The following is a 21,588-nucleotide window of genomic DNA, read 5'->3' on the forward strand; positions in this document are numbered from 1 at the left end:
GTTCTTGCTACAGCATGAGTAGTTGATAAACCAATGTCATAAGTTTGTGCGTGACTCATTTTTAGCCAACTGACAATTGATAAATAATGTGCTCAAAATGTGAGAATGGTCTACTATGTGTTGTCATTAAACTATAACCATTATGATTCCGAACATACTTTTAAACTAAATGCATAACTATTAAAAGAAAAGATTCCAATAATAACAGGCTAAATAGTAAAGGAAGATTCCTCAAAAATTACCCACCCCTGTGAATTGGTCTAGTGGATTAAAGTGACCCTGATTCTAGCATTTATTATCACATTGTTTTCTGCATCTTTAATTCAGGCACAGGATTCTCTGAAGTGCAGCCATGACAATTTTACCTATTCTTCACAATGCTGGGGTGGCAATGTTTAGGCCTTATTTATACAATTATACAGGTGCAACAATTTGTTTTATTCATGAAATGTAATTTGATTATTTCTTTTCTTATTAATTGTATTTAATTGGATTAAATGTGGGGTGGCTTTATAGTATAATGGGTAAGGAACAGGAAGGACACTGCTGATGCACCCTTGAGAAAGGGACTTCACCTGCATTGCGCTTCAGTATATATCCAGCTGTATAAATGGATGCAATGAAAATGGTATGTTAAAGTTGTGTAAGTCGCTCTGGTTAAGAGTGTCAGCTGAATGCCTGTAATGTAATGTAATGGATTAAACATAATCAAGTTATCAATGTGACATTGTCATGTTCAATTTAACACACTGTCCTTCCAAATCATATTCAAATGCAGTTGGGTATGTATTTTATATTTTTTACAATATTTACTCTGGGAATACATGAAAAAGAATAGACAACGAGGCCGCTTCACTTTTTAGGCTATAGTAGGCTGTGATTGTGAGCATGCTTCAAAAGCAAATGTGTATTGTGTGTGCTGCCAGAGAGAACAGCTGCGAGTGGGATCTTAAAGAGGTTCTTTGCTGCGAATGAGTGATCTAGACGGCCCGTAACTTAAGAGTGAACTAAAGAGAGACATTCATTATGAATGTCTTTGGGAAACCCACATTATTTTAAGAATGATCGTAAGAGGCATTTAAAGAGGTTCTTCGCCTTAAGAGGCTTTCGAGAAACCTACTGCAGATAATTGGCTTACTCCAACCAACTGGTTGCCTGAGAAGACATTTACGAATAGGGTTTTTGTACAGGTTACTCAAAACGGGGATACAGGCTTATTCAGGTTATGCTTGTTTACATGACATTTGTCATACAATACGTCACTGTTTGTGTTATCATTATTGTTGTGTATGAAAACATGCACTGAACGAATGCTCATAACTGTTTTTTTTTTTTTATGGTGAAGAGATGACAGCTCTAAGCAAACTATTCAAACAGACCATTTGTAGAATCGACTGTGCTCTTTCAGACCAAGAAAGTTAAATGATTCTTCTTCTATTTGTTTACAGCCCATGCAGAGGAGCATATTTTTTGTCTTACACAGATTAAAAAGAATTGCTTCCAAATAATATTCTGAACACCTACAGTTGATCCTTTTATACCCTGGGAAAATAATAATAATAATAATGATAATAATTTGGCACATACAACAGGCATATCTTTATTTTCATAATCAGCCTGGACTCCAGGGCTCACTCTCACTCTCCTGAGAGATTTTTAGCAGGTATCACAATTCAGGTTGATTTACTTCAATTCACACATTATCTACACCACAGCTGCACAGTACAGCAGGAATTCATTAAAATCCCGTTATCAAGTGACAACAGCAAGGCTGCAATGTATGGTACAATGCATTAACTTGAATTGCTTCGGTAGATATTTTGTAACTGTATAAATTGATTGTATGTGAAAGAATGCAAGCTGTGTAATTTGCTCTGGATAAGAGTGCCTGGTAAATTCCTTTATAATTGTACTATTCATCAACATCACAACTTAGCCTGGGACACCATATATCCTGTGTCATAGTGGTTAGGACATTGGATATATGGGTGTCCCGGGTTGGGCTGGGATGCTAATGTATATTTATAAAGGAATCTAGCAGGCGGGCTTATCCAGAACAACTTACACTGCTTACAGCATTTTACATACAATTAATTTATTACTGCCACAGAAAAGAAGAAATGTGTCTGGTGTCATTACTTGGACAATATATTTAGATGACAATTTCAGTCAAAGGACTTCTTGAAAGACATGGGGGAGCTCCTCTTAATTGCATTGCACTGCTGTTGATAAACGTCCAAATTGTCCCTAATGGCCACACACGGGCTAGCCTAATTGCTAACGGCTGTGCAGAGACATTAACAGAATGATAATCACAGATGTTTAGGGGGAGAAGGGTGTAACAACAGTTGTCTGTTTACGGCCATGTGGTCTCAGGCAAAGCACCTACTGGTTTTACTGTTTCGGGGGGTGCGTCTCACACAACGCAGATGGCTATCAAATGTGCTACTTGTGAAAGGTTAGTTCAGTTCAATAGATGGAAAACAAACTCTCTTCTCATCACAACAAAAACAAAATGGCTTGCTAAATAGGATGCATTAACCTTTCGCTGCAATTCTTCAGATTGTCCGTGTCCTGCACGCTTGATGTTGTTTACATTTTTACTAATTCAGCCTACTAATGGATCAAATTACACAAATTAAACAAATGAAATGGAAACAAAACCAGATACATCACAGCTCAGGCCCAGGACAAGGTCAATAAAACTTTTCTTAACAAAATAGTGACTTCAGATTTGTTAGTCATTTAAACTGGTTTAATTTGCTATGATAACGAGCTAACTTTAGGCAGGGACCCATAATAAAAAACCTTTGGCTTTGTACCTGGCCCGGCATATGATAATTTTGTTAATGTATGTTTCCTTAAGCATCTCTAAAACCTTAGCACAGATTCAACTCAGCATTGGCCAATTCCCACATCCCGCCAAGAGAAACACTAGGTCGCCCAGTTACGAAAGGTGTTCTGCTAGGTGGTCTGCAAGAGCTAATGCAACTTAGTCTTTGATATATGGCTACAAAGGAATCCAGGATGCTTTGAACGACATTGCTGTCACCAGTGAAAAGCTCAGCGTGACTTAGCACAGTGCACATCAGCCCAAACTGTAATGAGCACAATGGAACGCAGTGCTATGACTTTTTGAGCCAAGACATTCTCAGAAGTAATTTCTACTGGCAAAGCTTTACAGAATGGATTAAAAGATCAGTGTACAGTCCTGACTGCCTATGATTCTATAATTTTATTGAACTGGTCAGAGAAAACTTTGAAGCATATTAAAGAGAAATGAAAGCACTAAACAATGTTACAAGGTAGACTGTTGTAGGATTAAAGGTTCAAGAATCTGGATTCAAATTGTGGTTATATTCCCCAGAAGTGACACATTGTTTTCATCTTAATTTTTCATTAAGTTTTTACCCAATTATAACCATTAAATTGTAATAAACGCTATTAGACTAATCATGACTGATTCAGCAAATAGGGTGGGCATGTATCCTGCGCTCATTAATATTCATATTTGTAAGACACCTCATAAGTAAACCATTCCTTGTCTCTAGGTTAGAGCATGTTGTCCAGTACAGTAACATTAGACTACCTGAGAACATGAAAGAAAGCATCTTACCATCTTACTGTATAGTTAAAGCTGCAGATCACTCAATGTGTAATAACATTGTAACACAGAACTACTGTACACTAAAATTAGACTTGACAGTAGTCTTAACTCTGGACATCACAACCAAATAAAGAAAGCTATTAATTCTACATATCTAAGCTTGAAAGGTATTTCATTATCACTAGCTAAAGGTAGGCCTGCTTACCAATCCATCATGCATCTGTCCTGCGATCACAAAGTGTCACTAGCAGCAACAGTTGGGAGAGAGGGGGAGGGAGGGAAGGCACTGCACCATGCACCAGTGCTAACTTGTTAGCAAAGCCACATTGTTTTTATATACTCTTGAAATATTTGACCCAATAACCTTTCATCATGATGCATTACTGTATAACACATTTGACTAGCTGAAACTTAAACTCTATGAAGGATGCAATAAAGCCTACAAAGAATTGTACATCACATGGCCATATGATGTGCTAGAAGTTCAGGGACCTTTAGTCCAATAGACAAATCTCTCCAAGTGAACAGGCTTGCATATTAATTTGTAAAAGTGATAAGGTCACTTTTCATATTCATATTCTTCATATAGTGTATCCCATAATCAGTCCCCATTACTAATAAATATTAAACATTTATCCATCTGAAGTATTTCCAAATGGATTGTAAAATATTTATGTGTGCGTATGCTAAATACAAGAAAGCAAAAAACGTAAACCCATAAACTGACACTTAAAGAGAAACAATAACCCTACATTCATGTTACCCCTCATCACCCAGATCACAGATCTCATGCTGCTGTGAATCAAGGTTCACTCTCCCATAGCAAAGTTAATTTTCTTCATATTCACAGCTTCTACAGAGCGATTCACACAGCTTGTATTTTTTCCACACACAATCTGTTTATACAGGTGGGTACTCACTGAATAAATTCAGCTCGCTCAAGGGTACAATGGAAGAACCATACCTGGGAATCAAACCAACAACCTTGAACTTGCAAGCCCAGGTTGTGATAAGACATATGCTCAGAGAAGCCACATGGATAGGGAATATTCATACTGGCCATGAGTACATATTTGTTAGTTATACACTGGGTTTGAATTTCAGAGAAAATATGACACTTGGATGGATGTCTTTGCCCAACACCGATGCTGTTCACATGAAATCATTACAGCAACTGAAAAAAATATCTTTTTTTTGGCATCCTAAGCTTTACGAATAATAACATGGAGGAATGCCAGCTTGCTCAAGGGTACAATGGCAGCACCATACCTGGGAATCACACCAACAACCTTGGACTTGCAAGCCCAGGTTGAAATAAAACATATGCTCAGAGAAGCCACATGAATAGGGTATATTCATACTGGCCATGAGTACATATTTGTTAGTTATACACTGTATGCTTGAATTTCAGAGAAAATATGACACTTGGATGGATGTCTTTGCCCAACACCGATGCTGTGCACATGAAATCACTACAGAAACTGGAAAAAAAAATGTTGTTTCCTAAGCTTTACGAATAACAGCACGGAGGAATGCCAGCCATTTTGTATAGTGAAACACAAACTGAGAGTTAATGGCCTGTGAAATATGATGCAAATTTAAACAGCGAGTGCTTAAGGAGAAAGGTTCACCTGTTAATCCAGTACATAATTTATAGAGCAGCATGGAGTGAGGGCACTACAAGAATAAAGATTCAGCTCCTTTAACACAACAAATATTTCTCTCGCGTACACATGGGTCTTATCAGAAGCCGTCCTAATCCTCCCTCAAACAGTATGCCCTTTTTAAAACACATTTAAGGAACACAAAATTATCTCTAATGACATTTTAAAGGAGCGCAACTCTGCATTAGGCCTTTTGAAAATGGACAAAAGCACCAACTAATGCGATGACACAGGAAGCTTCTGTAATGCTCAAAAACCAATGCTTGGATTGTTTACTTTGGCCGTATCTTTTTATGTACTACATTTTTCAAAATTCTGAAGTTTTACTTCGTTGTTTTGACTGTCATTGTTGGAATCATACTCTGACTTCGAATGATTCATTTATCATTTAGCTGGCAATAGAAGCTGAGGTTATAATTCAGGTTGTCAAAATGGATCCAGGATCAATGGCCATGTACAGAAATTCACAAATTACTCTTTTAAATTCAGTACAGTTGTGTTTCTTTCAAAACTACTTCATGCTTCTAACACCTAAACTTAATTTGCCAATTCAGACAGCCCATGCCCAAATAATGTAAGTTGTACTCATGTGCATGTATTGAATATACTGATTTTAATAAACTTGCTACTCTCTTGTTCTGAAACTTATGCTGTCGTTCATGGAGACCCAAATGAGAATAAGATAAATGTTCTGAAATTGCTTATCAGACACAGACCTGGCAGTAATATGATGTACAATCAGTTGGTTTGACTTAGCTCATACTGATAATACTTTAGTGGCTTCATACTAATCAAACTGTCAGCCTCTCACCTGTCCCAACCTCTTATGTGACATAATTTACTGCAATGTGTCCCTCAAGGTCAATATGGTGCAATTTTATTTGTTCTCTGATTGCAGTTTAAAAGAAAATAATATACTGCCTTCATCGGAGGTGTGTGATCAATGTCATTAATCATCAACATGATAATGACTTTGGCCAGCTATGCTTTTATGATGTCGGTAGGCCAAACATGATTATTACTTATTTATTTATTTATTTATTTTTTACTGTTTTTATATTTTACTTGGTAAAACATAATTAATTCATAACGTATTTTAATTGCAAAAGACTACTTGCAGCCCATTAATTTTGCACTGGAAAAAAATAAATAAATAATGATGCAATAATCCAAATTAATACACAATAACACTCAATGACTCAAATAAGCAAGATCAACATTGATTCTGGCTTCAAATTGACTAAAATGAAGTGAAATACATCTCACAAGAGAAACAGTAACTCTTCCAGATCTTCATACTCACATTCATACTGCTGATGGTTAAATAGTGTTAGTGATTACGAATATTGAAAATTAAACATATTGAAACTAAATAGCAGTGTTCCAAGACTTACAAACACAACACTGTTCACTTAGTTTGAAGTATTCTCTAAGCTGATGCAATATCATGTGTTTGGTGGCAATGATATACAGAAATAATGAAAAAGAGTTGTTTTGTTCATCATTCAAGACTAAATATCAAGAGTGAATGCCATGCTAGAGCAATGGAGTCATTGGCAAGGTTAAAGCTGTTCTGATATTCATATATGATGTTGTAGCTGTGTTGATGGAGTCAGACAATGTTTGTGAATCAAGACATAGATTTTTTAAACCGATGGAGTCATCGACTGTGTTAAAGCTGTGCTTGCTCAGAATATTAAGCCTTGAGGGCCTCAAGCAGGAGGCAAAAGAAAAACACAGAAACACAAGCTAGGCATTTAGCTTTAGAAGGCATTTAGCACGGAATTTTAGCTTGTGAAGGGAAATGACCCCAACCTGATATTTAAAAAACAACAAAACCAAGAAAAAAACATTTGGATAGCTTATACGGTCAAACCAAGACCGTGATTAGGTTAACATTAGAAAGGCTGGTATTCAAACTTAATTTTAAATAAATAAAAAAGTACCTTGCAAATTGCAACGCCTTGCCCGACCATCTCTCAGAGAGAGTGTGAAGTGTGTGCTAAGCTTGATCTATTTATACATTTACCTTATAAATATGTATGGTGGAAACTAGAGTAAATGCTCTTCTTCGCCACCTACAGCATCCCCAATGGGGCTCCAAATGGAGAGTATTCATTTTTGCTTTCTGCCCAGTCCTGCAATAGAATGGTAATCGGCCCATTACAATGTCTCTTCAAGGTTGTTAGGTCTGTCTGTATAGCCTTTAAAGGAGTGCGACTATAATGCATTTAATGGGGTAAAAATCCCAAATCGAGCAAGGCTGATTAAATCTAAAGAGCTAGGCAGTTCATTGGATGTAACTGTACATGGTCCTTGGATCCAGTATTGAAGTTGTATGTTTTGTTAGGGACATTTTATCAAGTGTCAATACCAAAGTACCAATGCATATAAAAATATAAAAATTACAGGACATTATTCATTTATGTTTTGTGATGTTATGTTCTCATGCTCAGGAGTGCACATTGACACTTTTTTATACCTCAGCATATGTGTTTCTTACTGCATTTCCATGTGCACACCAGTGCTTGTGTCCCCTGCAGGTTGAATAATAAATAAAGCCAACGTATGTGTAAATTAGTTTGCTTATTTTATCCAGAATTAAAATGCAAGAGTTCATACAACAAAACAGGCTGATGTATTCCCTGGTGTGCAGTTGAAATTGACTTTTATATTTAGCTGTAAGTGTTCCACCGAACACAATATTTCAGAGGTACTGCTGGCAGCAATCAAACCCAATTTCATCTAATGCGATCACAGTATTATATGCACTAGCAGGTGGCTACTGAACAACAGGTATATAAAGCATTTTGCAAGAACCTGAATTTAGACAGGTGAGCTCAATACAGCAAGTCATGTATATTTTAAGTCTATACATTGCAGTTTTCTGAGGAAGAAATATACTGGCTACAATGTAGCAAATGCCTAGCATTTTAATGAACAATAGAGAATGCAGTCCTTAATTTATAATCTGTCAGAATATGATGCGACGGCTAGTTGTAGCGTTTTAAAGCCCATGATAAAATCTGAAAATCTGAAAAATCTAAAAAAAATTTGAAAATTTTGTGATACACCGCATACCCCACCATGAAGATCATTTGAAGGGTTTTTATTTTTTTATTTTTTATTTCTTTAAAGATCAATTTCTTTAAAAAATGATGAGTAGTTTGACATCTCAGGATCTCAACTCTATATATCTGAATCTGATTATAGCCTCAAATAATTTATAATTATAAAATATGTATATATATTTTTTTTTCATCTGTAAAAGTATATTTAAAATTCCAGGAGAGGTTATACATTTTACATTTCAAGCACACTGAACATTTGAGGCAGATTCACAGAAATTCTGTGCTGCCTAGGCTTTTTTTTCTCCTTTTTTCCCCCTTTCTGATAGAACACATGCAGGCGCCTTTTAAAAGCCTGACATTTTGCATCATGTTGAATACTTGAAAACATTACCAAACATCAAAGTTCTCTGTACAGAACTAGAAAAGTTTGGACCACTTCATACAGATGACATTCAGCACTCAGAGCTGTCCGAATGTTGTTTTCACCGCTGACCTCTCTTGAGTTGTGTCTGTACAGAACATAATTGTTTTTGTACTTTCCTGAGGTGAGGTGCAACATTACCTGCAATACAGATGGGTACTTGTGCAATTAACAGAGCCTGGAGAGTGTTTATATTGCAGAACAAGCCTCACCTCCTGACTGCACTCAAAATCTGTCTTTACATGAATGCAGAAAGTGTGTGTCCTGATTTGAAGCCACTTCATCTGACACTTTTCACACTTCATATAACTTTATCTTATACAAGTAATCTTTCAAACCAGACACACTGACATCTTGGCAATTTTTCTGTTAAGGCCACATGTAAAAAATGTATTTGAAAAAAGAGTAATATGAATTCAGAAGAATCATCTGCAGCAGCAGTGTGGCATCAATTTATTATTGAGTATTTGAGTTTTCTGTGTGTGTGTGTGTGTGTGTGTGTGTCTGCCTGTGTCTGCGTATACGTATGTGTATGCGTAGTGTTGCCTATAAATGGGGCTGGAACCTGTGATCTTCGCAACCACATGACACACGTTTGTTAAAAGGGGCAGCTTTCTCTCATGCAGACTTACCTATTCCTTCTTCTCAGACTAGGAATTAGGTAACCATTTTTGTATTGTTGAGCATTACTGAGTGGCATATATCCAGTTATCAGATTTACTTTACAAATTTACTACAGCACTGTGTGATTCCATAAATTTATCTTAAGAACCTATTTGTACAAGGCAACACATTAAATAATGCCATTAATGACCACAAAAACATCCTTTAATTCAAAATTGCACAATGAAAACTTTTATATTCACAAGTCTACCAGCTTTTTAAATATGTTGTTATATTTGAGCATCTCTCTGCCAGGTTTCATTCAAAACAAAAGCAGAGAAAGGTGATGCATGTAAGAAAAAACAATTTTAAAAAATCACACTGGTTTGCTCACCTAATGCAGTTCTTCTCTGGGGGGCCGTCACGATACTCAGAAAATGTACCCTCTTTTCTTCCAATACCACCTTGTCTCCTACATGCCCCGGAACTGATCCTTGTGTCTTCCCTCCCTCCAGTGTCCCAGAATTGGAGGAGATGAACAAAGCAGCTTCAAACTTGACCCCTTGTCTCTTCCTGGCAAAGGATACATTGGTGCTACCACTGAAGTTTCTTCACATTTCTGGACATCAATGTGCTCACGCCCACAATGTGCTTATCCAAATTTTAGAAAGCAGAGATGGTGAACTTGAATTTCCAAAATGATGCAAGATATTGGCCAAATCTGTGTGTGATTCAGTAAGTTCGTCCTTACCTACGTTTGCCTACAATGGATAACAAAATGCCACTTCATTTCTGTGGCTCATATACAACAGACACATTTGGCCATTTAAGATAAGCAAGCAGGTTAATTTATTTGCTTGTATTGCATAGGCAAACCAGCCACCATTATTTCAGTATGTGAACATGCATGAATAAATGTATTCAACCAACCATTTCCAAAGGACATAGGCCTACTTATTGCCAAAACTTTGATTTCAGATGTTACAGTGGGAAATACTTGTTTTTCAATGTGAACACAGAACACGGGAAGACAGTATCTCCGATAATATTGGCCACACGCAAAACCCCACTTGCTTTTTACGCCGGTGTAACTCAGTTCAATCTTGTTTGCTAACTCTTTTATCCAGTATAAGGACAGTATAAACGTTCCAGCTTTGTTTGACATGTCTCCTTGGAAGTTTATAGCAATGATTGAGAGTTTCGTGCAAGAGCATGAATGGTTGCTTCAGCACAGCATTGCATTACATTACAGGCATTTAGCAGACACTATTATCCAGAGCAGCTTACACAACATTTGCATAGCATTAACATTGCATCCATTCATACAGCTGGATACATGCTAAAGCAATGCAGGTTAAGTACCTTGCACAAGGGTACAACATTAGTGTCCTACTCGGGAATCAAGCCTGTTCAGATTACAATATTGGTTCTTTACCCATTACACTACACTGCTGGACATTGCGCATTCAACATTGTGCAGTCAACCGTATCATTACACAGTAATATACAAGCACTTGTTGATGCGTTATTGTTTTTAAATTTGGTTTTTGGATGACTTTACTCATCAGGATGGCTAAAGCAAATTCTTGCCATGCTGACATGGATTTGGGACGTGGGTCAGAAGAGGAGGAGGAGGAAGCAGGTCTAGTGGCGATACATACATACATGGCAAAGATGTTACTATTATATTACTGGTTGTAACATTTCAATTATTTACATTGTCTCATATTGTTGATATTGTTACATTTGCATTAGTCGTAATAAATAACTGTTAGCTTTTGATAATAATGCTCAGCATTATTATATAGCTCATTTATATTAGGACTAGCTAATAGCTGTTAGTATAGAGGTTTTGGATGGGTTTTTGGACCCCTATATATCTTATACCCCTATACCATTGAAAATATAGTATGCAAAAATGAGTTTCATCAGTCAAAACTATTGATTTGTAATGGAATATACAATGTCATGATTTACAGCAAGGCACAATTTAGACATTTTTGATTTTGGTATAAGTCATGCCATATTGTGACTGGTCTGTTTGTCAATCAGAATACACAGAAGATGATTCTGAGATAGTGGTGAAGTCCTCACACATCACAGACTCTGTCTGCACATACAGATTTTCTGTCTGCAATCTGATAAAATTGGTTACCAGGAACATTGCAACATGTATATGGTTGGCTGTTGCTAATTGGGGTCTTCTAATGTACTTGAGCATGGGTTTTTCTCCATTTTCTCCAGGGAAGGCTTTGCAGTCCCTAATGAGCAGTAAGAGAGACAGAGACGCTTGCAGCCTTTTTTGTGATTTTTCCGGGTACATCAGAAATACTGTAACCAATTACCAAGTTAACAAGCTCCATCACAATTAGAATAATGAATTATGATAAATATGTTTTCCATCACATTTTAGTCTGATTCTTGTTTTTCCAGTAATTAAGTTGAAAAATACAACAATATGGCACTGACGAGATATGTAAAAGAGATGTAAAAGAGCAAAAGGACAAAAAAGACAAGCCCTCCAACAGCATCCCAGAACAAAAAATCTTCTCTGCTATTGAATTAAATAGCAACTAAAATGAAGAAAGAACACAAAGTGAAGTGTTGCTCTTTAACTTAAAATGATATTATGTTCAAATTCTTGCACCTGGGGCCTTTATAAAAGGGCCTTTTGTTAAAATTATATCTTAAATAGTGGCTTCTGTAGAAAAACATGACTAAGTAGCTAAAAACCTACCCTGATGTGGATAAGACTGAGAAATAATTTTTAAATCATGATTAAGTTTTAGAAATATAAATTTATAAATAAGGCCCCAGCATTATTTCATGGCTTAAATTAATGCAGACTGATACTTGAGCAGAATGATACTTGATACAAAACTGCTTGGATTAACATTATTGCAGAATTTATCTTTGTAATATGCAGATGGATCAACTCAGTTCTGTCCATTCTCTTAATAATATAGGGCTGTCTAGGATTTACAATTAACCTTTTCTCTGAGTGGCAAATAGACTAAGAACATCCATAGGTACTGAAAATTTAGAAATAGAAATGATAGCACTTGAAATTGCCGATTTTGTTCAAACCTACCTAGGAAGTAAATAATCCATCAGTAACAGGAACTAAACATTAGTAAATTCAGCTTCTACAAAGTGATGACTTGGAAACATCCTTCAGATCATCCTTTTAAATTTAAATACATCCGTTTAAATATAGCCCTTGTGTGTCTACAAGGTTAAGACTCTTGATGTTGAACATGACAGTTTTATACCATATGCATCCAACTGTTGTTTTTAACCTTTTGAAGACTATGTTTTTCTGAATCAAAAAAGTCAGTGTTCTAGAACTGTGTTGCTTTCAAATGACCCAAATTAATTGTTGCATCAGCATTAGAATCTACAGCCACAGACATTCTAATCACATATTTGTGCTTACACCTTGAAGGGATATTTCCTAATGTCAAAAGGTCCCTGTTTTATTGAGATGATAAGCTGTTTCCAGGTTAGCTATAAATAGAGAAACAATTTTCTGATTGTCTACTGCGTAGAAATACAGTATGCCAATGCCATAGTTTTTACTGCACGCACCTATAAGAATGTTATTATTCTCAAGGATACATCTGTTAGTAACATAACATTTTACAGGTCTTCTTTTTCTATCATTAGGCAATACAATATGGAAAATACATTTGATTTTCAAAAAAACTGTGACCATTTTATGTTTGTACACTCTTTTTTTTCAATGTTTAGAAAATGAATGGGAGTGAATAGGGAGCCGAACAACTGGGAGGAATGGCGATGACGTTAATGGTCAACAGGGACAGTTGACTTTGCTAGCATTCATGCTGAGCAAATACAAAGGGCTAAGCTGTACAAAATTACTTGTGTTATATCAAAGTGAAGTAGTGGAAATAGAATTGTGGCAATTTAGAAGAAATCTGAGACCAAAAAGGGGTCCACTTGTCAAGCTATGAATGGATACATTTAGATTTCCTTACCGTGTGGCAATACTGGCAATCCTCAAAAAGAGTTGGCTTTTCACATTGAGTGGAGAAGTGCGCACAGACTATGCCACCTCTACAGACACTTGAAAAGAACAAGGTGTCAAGACTCAGCTGTATGACCTGCCTGGTTTTACAATGTGCCTATGACACCTTAATTTGTGACAGTGATGAAATATACTTTGAGTGGCAGCTGACTTTTTGGCATTTGTAAAATTGCAGAGATACTATCATTCTGATCTGTATGCTGAAACAGATTTTCTCCTCTTTGTTCTGAAACCCAGGATGATGATAACTTCAGTTTATTTTTGGGGAGCAGAAGAAACACTACAGTGCTGTGAAAAGGTATTTGTCCCTTCCGGATTTCCTCTATTATTGAATATTTGTCACACAGTGTGACTTCAGTTCTTTGGACAAAATGTAATATTAGACAAAGGGAATCTGAGTAAACACAAAATACATTTCTATCATTATTATTTCATTTATTTAATGAAAAAAGTGATCAAACACCCATTTCACCAATGTGAAAAAGCAACAGCCCCCTTAATAACTGCAAAGCATCCTATAATTTGATATCCATCTTTCACATCACTGTGGGGGAATTTTAGCCCACTCTTCTTTGCAGAACTGTTTTAATTCAGACAAATTGGTAGATTTTTGAACATAAACTGCTCGTCTCTTGTCCTGCCACAACATCTCTATTGGGTTCAAGTCAGGACTTTGACTAGGCCACTCCAAAATTTGAATTTTGTTTCTTTTCAGCAATTCAGATGTGGATTTGGTTTTGAGTTTTGTATTATTACCTTGCTATACAACCAAATTACCCTTCACTTTCAGTTCACAAACAGATTACTAGACATCCTCTTTACAAATTATCTGGTACAGAATAGAATTCATGGTTCGTTCAGTAACGACAAATTCTTCCAGAGGCAGCAAAGCATCCCAACACCATCACACCACCACCATCATGTTTGACTGTTAGTATTATGCTTGCAGTGAAATATGTATTTACTTTATCCAGACATGAGACCTGTGTTGTCCAAAAAAGTCCACTTTTGACTTTTCTTCCCACAGAACATTATCCCAAAAAAACCTGGGAAAAATCCGTTTTTGCAAATGTGATAAGAGCATTGATGCTTCTCTTGGTTAACAACATTGGTAGCAATGTGGAAACCACCTTGCTACTCACCCATAAATCCCATTTTTGCCCAGTCTGTTTCCTATTGTGTAGTCATGAACACAGACTTTAGCTGAGGCTACAGAGGTCTGCAGTTCATTGAATGTTCTTCTGAATGTTCTTTTGTGAATTCCTGGAAGAGTTGTCGTCGGTCCCTTGTAGAGATTTTTACAGGCTGACCACTCCTGGGAAGATCCACCACTGTTCCAAGTGTTCTCCATTCAGAGCTAATGGCTCTCACTGTGTTTGGTGGCATTCAAGAGCCTTAGAAATGACGTTGTAACCCTTTGCAGACTTGTAGAATCTTTGTGAACTACTTCTCTCTGATGGTAAGGTTCAAAATGAGTGAGGTTTAGACTCAACATAAAAGAAGTTGGTGAGTTGTGTTCGATAAAACTAACTCACCAAATGGAGTTTGTCTTTGTGAAGAAAAAGTACAACACTTGCATTCATTTGTAAGTCAAAGTAAGTTGAAGGACAAATGTTGATTGAATACAGGCCAATGTCTTTAACTTTGAATGGAAAGAAAATGCAAGTACTGCATTTTTCAATGCCAACAGAGCATAATGAGTTAATTTTGGTGATCAATGAAATAGTTAAAAAAAAAACTTAACTCAAATTAATCCAAGACTGAACAGAACTACAGCCGACCATTTAACTGACCGGAGGTTTAAAATGTCATTAGAAATGTTGTCTATGACACTTCATAAACCTGGAAAGGTGGGGGTATGAATTACTTGGATTCTTGCAAAGCCTCATCCAACTCATGTGTTTTATTGATGCCACAGATGCTTGTAGCATTTGTTAGGTTTGTTCACCTAATGTGACTCCAGCTTGGGCATGGTTCCAGTACAGCTTCCTGAAGGGAAACTCTTCTGCTTGCATGTCGTCATATGCCAGAGGTCCTGCATGTCTTGGCAAGAGCAGATTTCACTTTTTTTTACTGGTTCAGCTACACAAACAAGTAAAGCAGACCGCAAAGGAGAGGATGCAACCAAAGGATGACTCCAGGAAATCCAAGTGGATTTCCTTGCCTTTCCAAAGTACATAAATACCATGATTTTATTTCATTGGTGTAATCCCAAAGTAACCTGTGGTCACAGTGATCAATGATTTGCTGATTTTTTTGAGGGTCATTTTACCCTCTTGATGTCAGATCACCGCTCAGTAAAAGGAACTATGACCTTCTGCGCAGGCACATGCTGGTTGACAGATTTTTGGCTTGCAGCAGGTCCTGTGGTAAATGAGTCGGATTATTTGCAACTCCGTAACAGCTGCATGGCAGTAATTTACTTAACAGAGCAAGCAGAAGCTTTAAAAAAATGCACACATTTGTCAGAACAGATGGCCTCAGGCTGTTAACCTGGGCAAACACCTTAACATGCAAAAATACTTTATATGACAATTGGTCATGTAAGTACAACATCCCTATTAAGTATGTACATGCAAGTACTTACAATATCTATTGACAGTTTCCCATAATGTATTAACAGCATCAACCTTACAGAAAGGTAAACTCAGTTACAATAAACTCCAAATTGTTCTTCATACATGTGATATGCACAGATACAAATCAGTCTATCAGACCACATTAGATCATGAAGGCAGTACGTTGACTTCTCTGTGACAGAATACATTAGATAGGTACACAGACTTTCATAATGGAAAGCCTTTAATAGATAAAATATAACTGAAGATAATGTTCTGCAGAGATTTTCTTCCTTTTCCCTGAAAGTACTGCCTCTTTTAACCTCTAATTTCGAAATTTCTGAACTTACTGCTCTAACAAACTGAGTCTCTCAATTCATATAATGTATATAACCTTCAAGCACCCATACAGGGCACTATCATTTTGTCATGATATTGATTATATTAATTACTTCAAGTATTCTCCTTAGCTCTAACATTATGTAATTATGAGGTTCTTTGTACAGTTCAACAAGTGTTGACTTTATCATCTAATTAAGGTTATATTTATTGTGGTGTTTTGTTCTCCAGCTTAATCATGGGATCTTCCTGCTTTCTCAATCATGTTGCGGAAAACCCCCTGGGAACAGATTTGCATGCTCGGTACAAATCATTTTTCAAGGACAATGAGTTAAACACATTTCCCCCCAAAGTAATCATTTAAGAACTGGAGCTACACAAGCAGAATTTGTTTATTAAAGGGAAATGATATGCTACCTATTTTTATCAATCAAGGGTAAAATTACCACAAAAAAAAAAAAAATAGAAAATTACCACAAGATTTTTTGACGCATGGTAGACCTTGAAAACCTTAAAACACTAACCAAACAGTTATATATCTGATCCTTGTGTAAAATAAATTGAAACTCTGAAAAGCCTACAAGGTGAATCAACTTATTTTCTTGTTGACAGCTAGTAGCTTGTTTCTTCCATTAACAGAGGAAGGGTAGACAGATGGTAATCACATGAAATCCTTTGCTGTCGGTCATATTCGTCACATTGAAGGTGGAGATTGAGACTTTGTTTGTGGTGGGGGAAAGCGATTTTGTTTCCCGATTGTGCTGCCATCTTCATAATCCTGTGAGATCTTCCTCATTCTTCTCAGGCCAATCAACCAATCAATCATAAGATTATTGCAACGTCAATCCATAATGCAGCAGCTGGCGGAAAAAATATATACTGGCGAAATCATGAATTTATGCAGTGCAGGATGACTCTACGCAGATACAAATGGTATCTGCCTGCTGGAGGGATGCAAAAAAAACATCTCAAACGGAAAACCTGCCAAGCTGTAGCCCTGTGGATGTGATTGAAAAATGTAGAGTTGTGAGAACATGAGATAGTTATACTAGGTAATATGAATACACTGCTATTATTATTATTATTATTATTATAAGTTAACCATTGCAATTCACACCAGTAACATGTGCCCTGCTAACAAGTGACACTAATCAGAGAATGTTAAGTCTTGTGCAAATATACATATAATTACTGTATGCAAGAAGCCAACCAGGTTCTGAGTTTACTAGCCCTACATAAGCTAAATCTACATCACTATATCATCTAACACATTTCTTTCTTCGTAATTCCAACCCCAAACCTCCCTGTTGCACCTACAGTACTATGGTATTCCAGGTTATGTTGCAAGATCATTTACTGAATGCTACTATGAGTTGTGACCTGGATAAGTTGACCAGAGCACTGTTTGTTGTCCTCTTGTGTTTATATATAAGCTGCTCTAGATAAGTGTCAGGTAAATGACTAAATGCATTTAATTATTGTAATACAACAAAGTAACCCCAATTAACCCAACTTCCTCAGACCCATGAATCTATCACCAATTAATTTCCTTAAACCCATTCCAAAAGAACAGGTTCTAGAAAAGGGAAAGGACTGAGCATGCTGAACATTTCTGCCACTTGTCTGATGGTTTCCATGGAGAGAAAGTGTGGTGGCACAGAGGCATTAAAATACAGGGGTCCCTAAAGATACTTAGGGCTGGAATAACCAGTCAAAGAACACCTTAGTCCCAGAGTAAAGGCTCTCCCTGCCTCGCTTCAGAACTCTAATCTTTCCTTTTCAACTGGATGAGCTTTAGCAAAGGTGACACTCCAAAGGGGGGTGGGGAGTGTCAGGGTTATCCCTGAACATGTGACTGCATTAGCAGTGCATTACCTCCACAACTGTTAGTACATGATCAAATTACTTTCAACAGCCCACATGGGAGTGCTTATCCTTAATGACACTCACTCGTCATTGTGATTTATCCTGCTAATAACATTGGCCAACTTTAGAAATCCAGTGCTGCTTTAACATGTTTTAAAAAAAATAAAAAAATAAAAAACTTTTGTCCACTGCACAGGTTTGTTCATTCTGGGAAAACACAGCCGGGGCATTACCGTGTCCCAGCCAACAAATCCTAGATCACACACTGTGCTCTCTATGCATTCCTGTTGGCAGTGTGCTTTTGTTTTCTCCATAATGGGGGCTGGTTAGGGCAGCATGAAGTATCGCTGTAATGTCTTTTCAGTTGAAAAGACACAGCCTTTCATTTCCAAAACAAAGGCTTGCAAGGTGTTAGCTGCAAACGATTCATTGATTTGTCACTTCTCACATCGTGTGGGCCTTGCTCTGATTATGATGCCACTTTGCTTGACAAAAAAAAAGGAAAAAAAAAAAAAAAACTACACACACATCTGGATGGTTGGTTTGCAGACAAGTGAAAACTATTGTCTGCAGAGCTCCAAGGCAAATCTCCAGTGATATTCTAAAGGAAACACAATTACTGACAGAAAATCTTAACAGCTTTCAATCCTTGCCACAGGGCCTTGTGGGATTGGTAGTTCAGAGACCATATATGTAAACCATCTGAGAATTACTCATATAATCATGCTAAGAAAACCTTTAAGACATAAGGTAAAATAAAAGTTTGTCATGACATTATTTAACAAAACTCCTTAGTTATTGATAGCAGAAAAGCTAACCGGGTCTTAGGAGTAGCTTTTTAAACGAGTTAGTACTATATTGCTATATAAATTGCTCTTCACATATATACATAATTCCTTTTGAGTTGTTTTCACAGTTTTTGGTAAGAAACATCATTTAAAACTGTTGCGCAGTAATATAATTAAAATATTTTTTTTTTTTGCTTTGCAGGCATCAGATCCTATTGAACATTGATCATAGCAAAAGACTGATAAAATACTCTTTAAAGCCACAAAGCTTCAATGTCCCTTAAATAACCTGACTTGTTAAATGACATGTTAACATGTAACTGAAAAAAAGCAATAAAAACATCACATTATTTCATACTGGTGTACATTTTATATAAAAGTACTTACATTTAATACATTTCTTCAAAATACAAGCAGCAATAGGTTGACATATAAATCAAATACAAAATTATAAAACTTGTTAAATCTATGTGCATCCGTTTGCGAATTTAAAGATAACAGGATGGTTTGTTTATTATATTATTACTTGTATAGAAAATAACTATGAAACTATAAGCCCAAAATTAAACACTTTCAAAGTGCATTGATCAAGACTGTGAGAAAATGACAGATGAGGAGTTCAAAACATACTTCAGACATCAGCAGGAAATGTATAATTTGGCAATATACTTCTGTGATTCTGCCAACATATGGTAAATTCTTGACGAGGTTGGATGTTTACTTTAAATAAAAAATGTATGTCCCAGAATAGACAAGTAAACAGAATTCAAATGAATTATACTTATGAACATCAAAATTAATAATTTGGTATGAATAAATATTTCTTTAGGGTTCATCAGTCAAGTGAATAAAGATGGCACACATTCATTCAAACAAACAACGAACCATAAACTAAGGCGGAATTCTTCTTCGGGCTTTCCTGGACGGACAAAAACATTCAACATAATGCAAAGCACAAACATTAAAAAAAAAAAAACTTGGAAAAAAATTAAAATAAAATACCTGTTTAGTAAATACTTAACAGTTATAGATGCAATCCTGGGGTGCAATATAGCTAAATGAAATAGGCCTATTGGATGTATCCTTTAAGCTTGGCAATTGAACCACTAAATGTACTGTATGCTCAATAATAAAACCATAGCAAAAAAAAATCTATTTTTACACCCTTTTGAAATACTGATGTATCATAAATTCATCATGTTTAAGGTCATTTGTAAACCAGCAGCTATATATATATATATATATATATATATATATATATATATATATATATATAATATATATTACACTATTTATAGACTTCATTAGAAACAGGAAAACATACAAATGGTTTATAATTCTCAGCACATGGAGGTACTGTTGATGCTGCAGTAAAAGAAGGGAAAGCAAATATCAGAACCTGACAAGACATAGAAAAATCTTTTTTTCCCCTCTTTTTTTTTGTACATTTATACAGATTGTATAAAAGAAGTAAAGTGTGTAAAATCTATCTACGCAGCCGTTTCCCGAATTGTCCCCTCCAGTTTCTTTGGGAGTAGCTCTCTCCTCTCCTCGATGTTCACCATCGGTTTCCGACAGTTTTGTCCATCAAGATATATCTTGGCGTACATTGGGTTGGAGTAGTTTATGGGCTGCAACACCATAACAACAGCAACAAGAAATCAAGTCAAAAATCAGATTCAGAATTTCATTTTTTTTTTTTTTTCAAAATATAAGGTATATAACATAAGGTGGGTTTTTTTTAGGCAAACAAAAGCCTATGAGTATGAAATGCATCATTTCTGGATTGTACAAAAATAACATTGACATTTTTTTTCCATCTCTCCGAAGATTCTGTCACTGAAATACATCTACCAATCACTTCTCTGAAAAATGACTATGGATATTGACTACTGCATAATGACAGAGTTTCAAGTTGTTTGCACTTTAACCACTGAAGGTCAAAGTGTCTTCAAATTCTACTTCTGTATTCAATTTCCAATACTGAGGTCAAATGTTGATGTACTACTAGCCCAGGAACTTACACAATATGCCTAACCAATGATAATAAGTTGGTGGGTAGGATATTGGTGAGTTACAGTATGGTAGAAACAATTCTGTGCGATGTTATTTAAGCATGGTTATTGTTACATACAGACATGTGTGAGTGCATGCATATTAAACACAAAACACGCACAGCACACACAAGCGCATGCTTGACAGCGGTTCCGCAGGACTTTTTTTTGTTTGTTTCTCAAACAGTGTGTCTTTAAATCGGTCTGCTCATATTGCTGCTTGTTTGTTTTCAACTCAGTTTACTTGGGCCTGTCAATAGTACAACATCGCAAGGGTTCATTGAAAAGATTTTTTTCCAGGGCGGCTCAGACCTAGTCCTGGATGCAAGATATCAGGAAAGGGACTCAGGATCAGGAAAGGACCACATGTGAGCCTCATGCTTTCCAAAAAAAAAAAATATCCAGTACATGTTAAGTGCTGCATATTAAGAAATATCAACATGAATTATGCTGTACTAGTTGCCCTTAATTAAATACTAGGCCTTGGGAATAAGACAGTTGAGAAACCCAGATTCAATCAAAACTTAATTTAGTTTTTTTTTTTTTTTCTTTTGGTGGTGGTGGTGGGG

At 36.3% G+C, this 21,588-nt stretch overlaps 1 protein-coding gene across 4 annotated transcripts in view; it reads right to left on the minus strand.

Annotated features, from left to right (window-relative positions):
* Nucleotides 1-19,303: 19,303 nt before the first annotated feature.
* The window catches only part of LOC135250411 (low-density lipoprotein receptor-related protein 1B-like), a 398,366-nt gene continuing 396,081 nt past the window's right edge, over nucleotides 19,304-21,588 (minus strand). For all 4 annotated transcript variants that reach the window (XM_064326657.1, XM_064326656.1, XM_064326655.1 and 1 more), the window contains one exon: nucleotides 19,304-20,596. In XM_064326657.1, coding sequence (XP_064182727.1) covers nucleotides 20,456-20,596 — 141 coding nt within the window. In that variant the 3' untranslated portion in view covers nucleotides 19,304-20,455. The remainder of the gene's footprint in view (nucleotides 20,597-21,588) is intronic.

The sequence above is a fragment of the Anguilla rostrata genome, chromosome 3 (assembly GCF_018555375.3).
Source record: "Anguilla rostrata isolate EN2019 chromosome 3, ASM1855537v3, whole genome shotgun sequence".
Taxonomy (NCBI): Eukaryota; Metazoa; Chordata; class Actinopteri; order Anguilliformes; family Anguillidae; genus Anguilla; species Anguilla rostrata.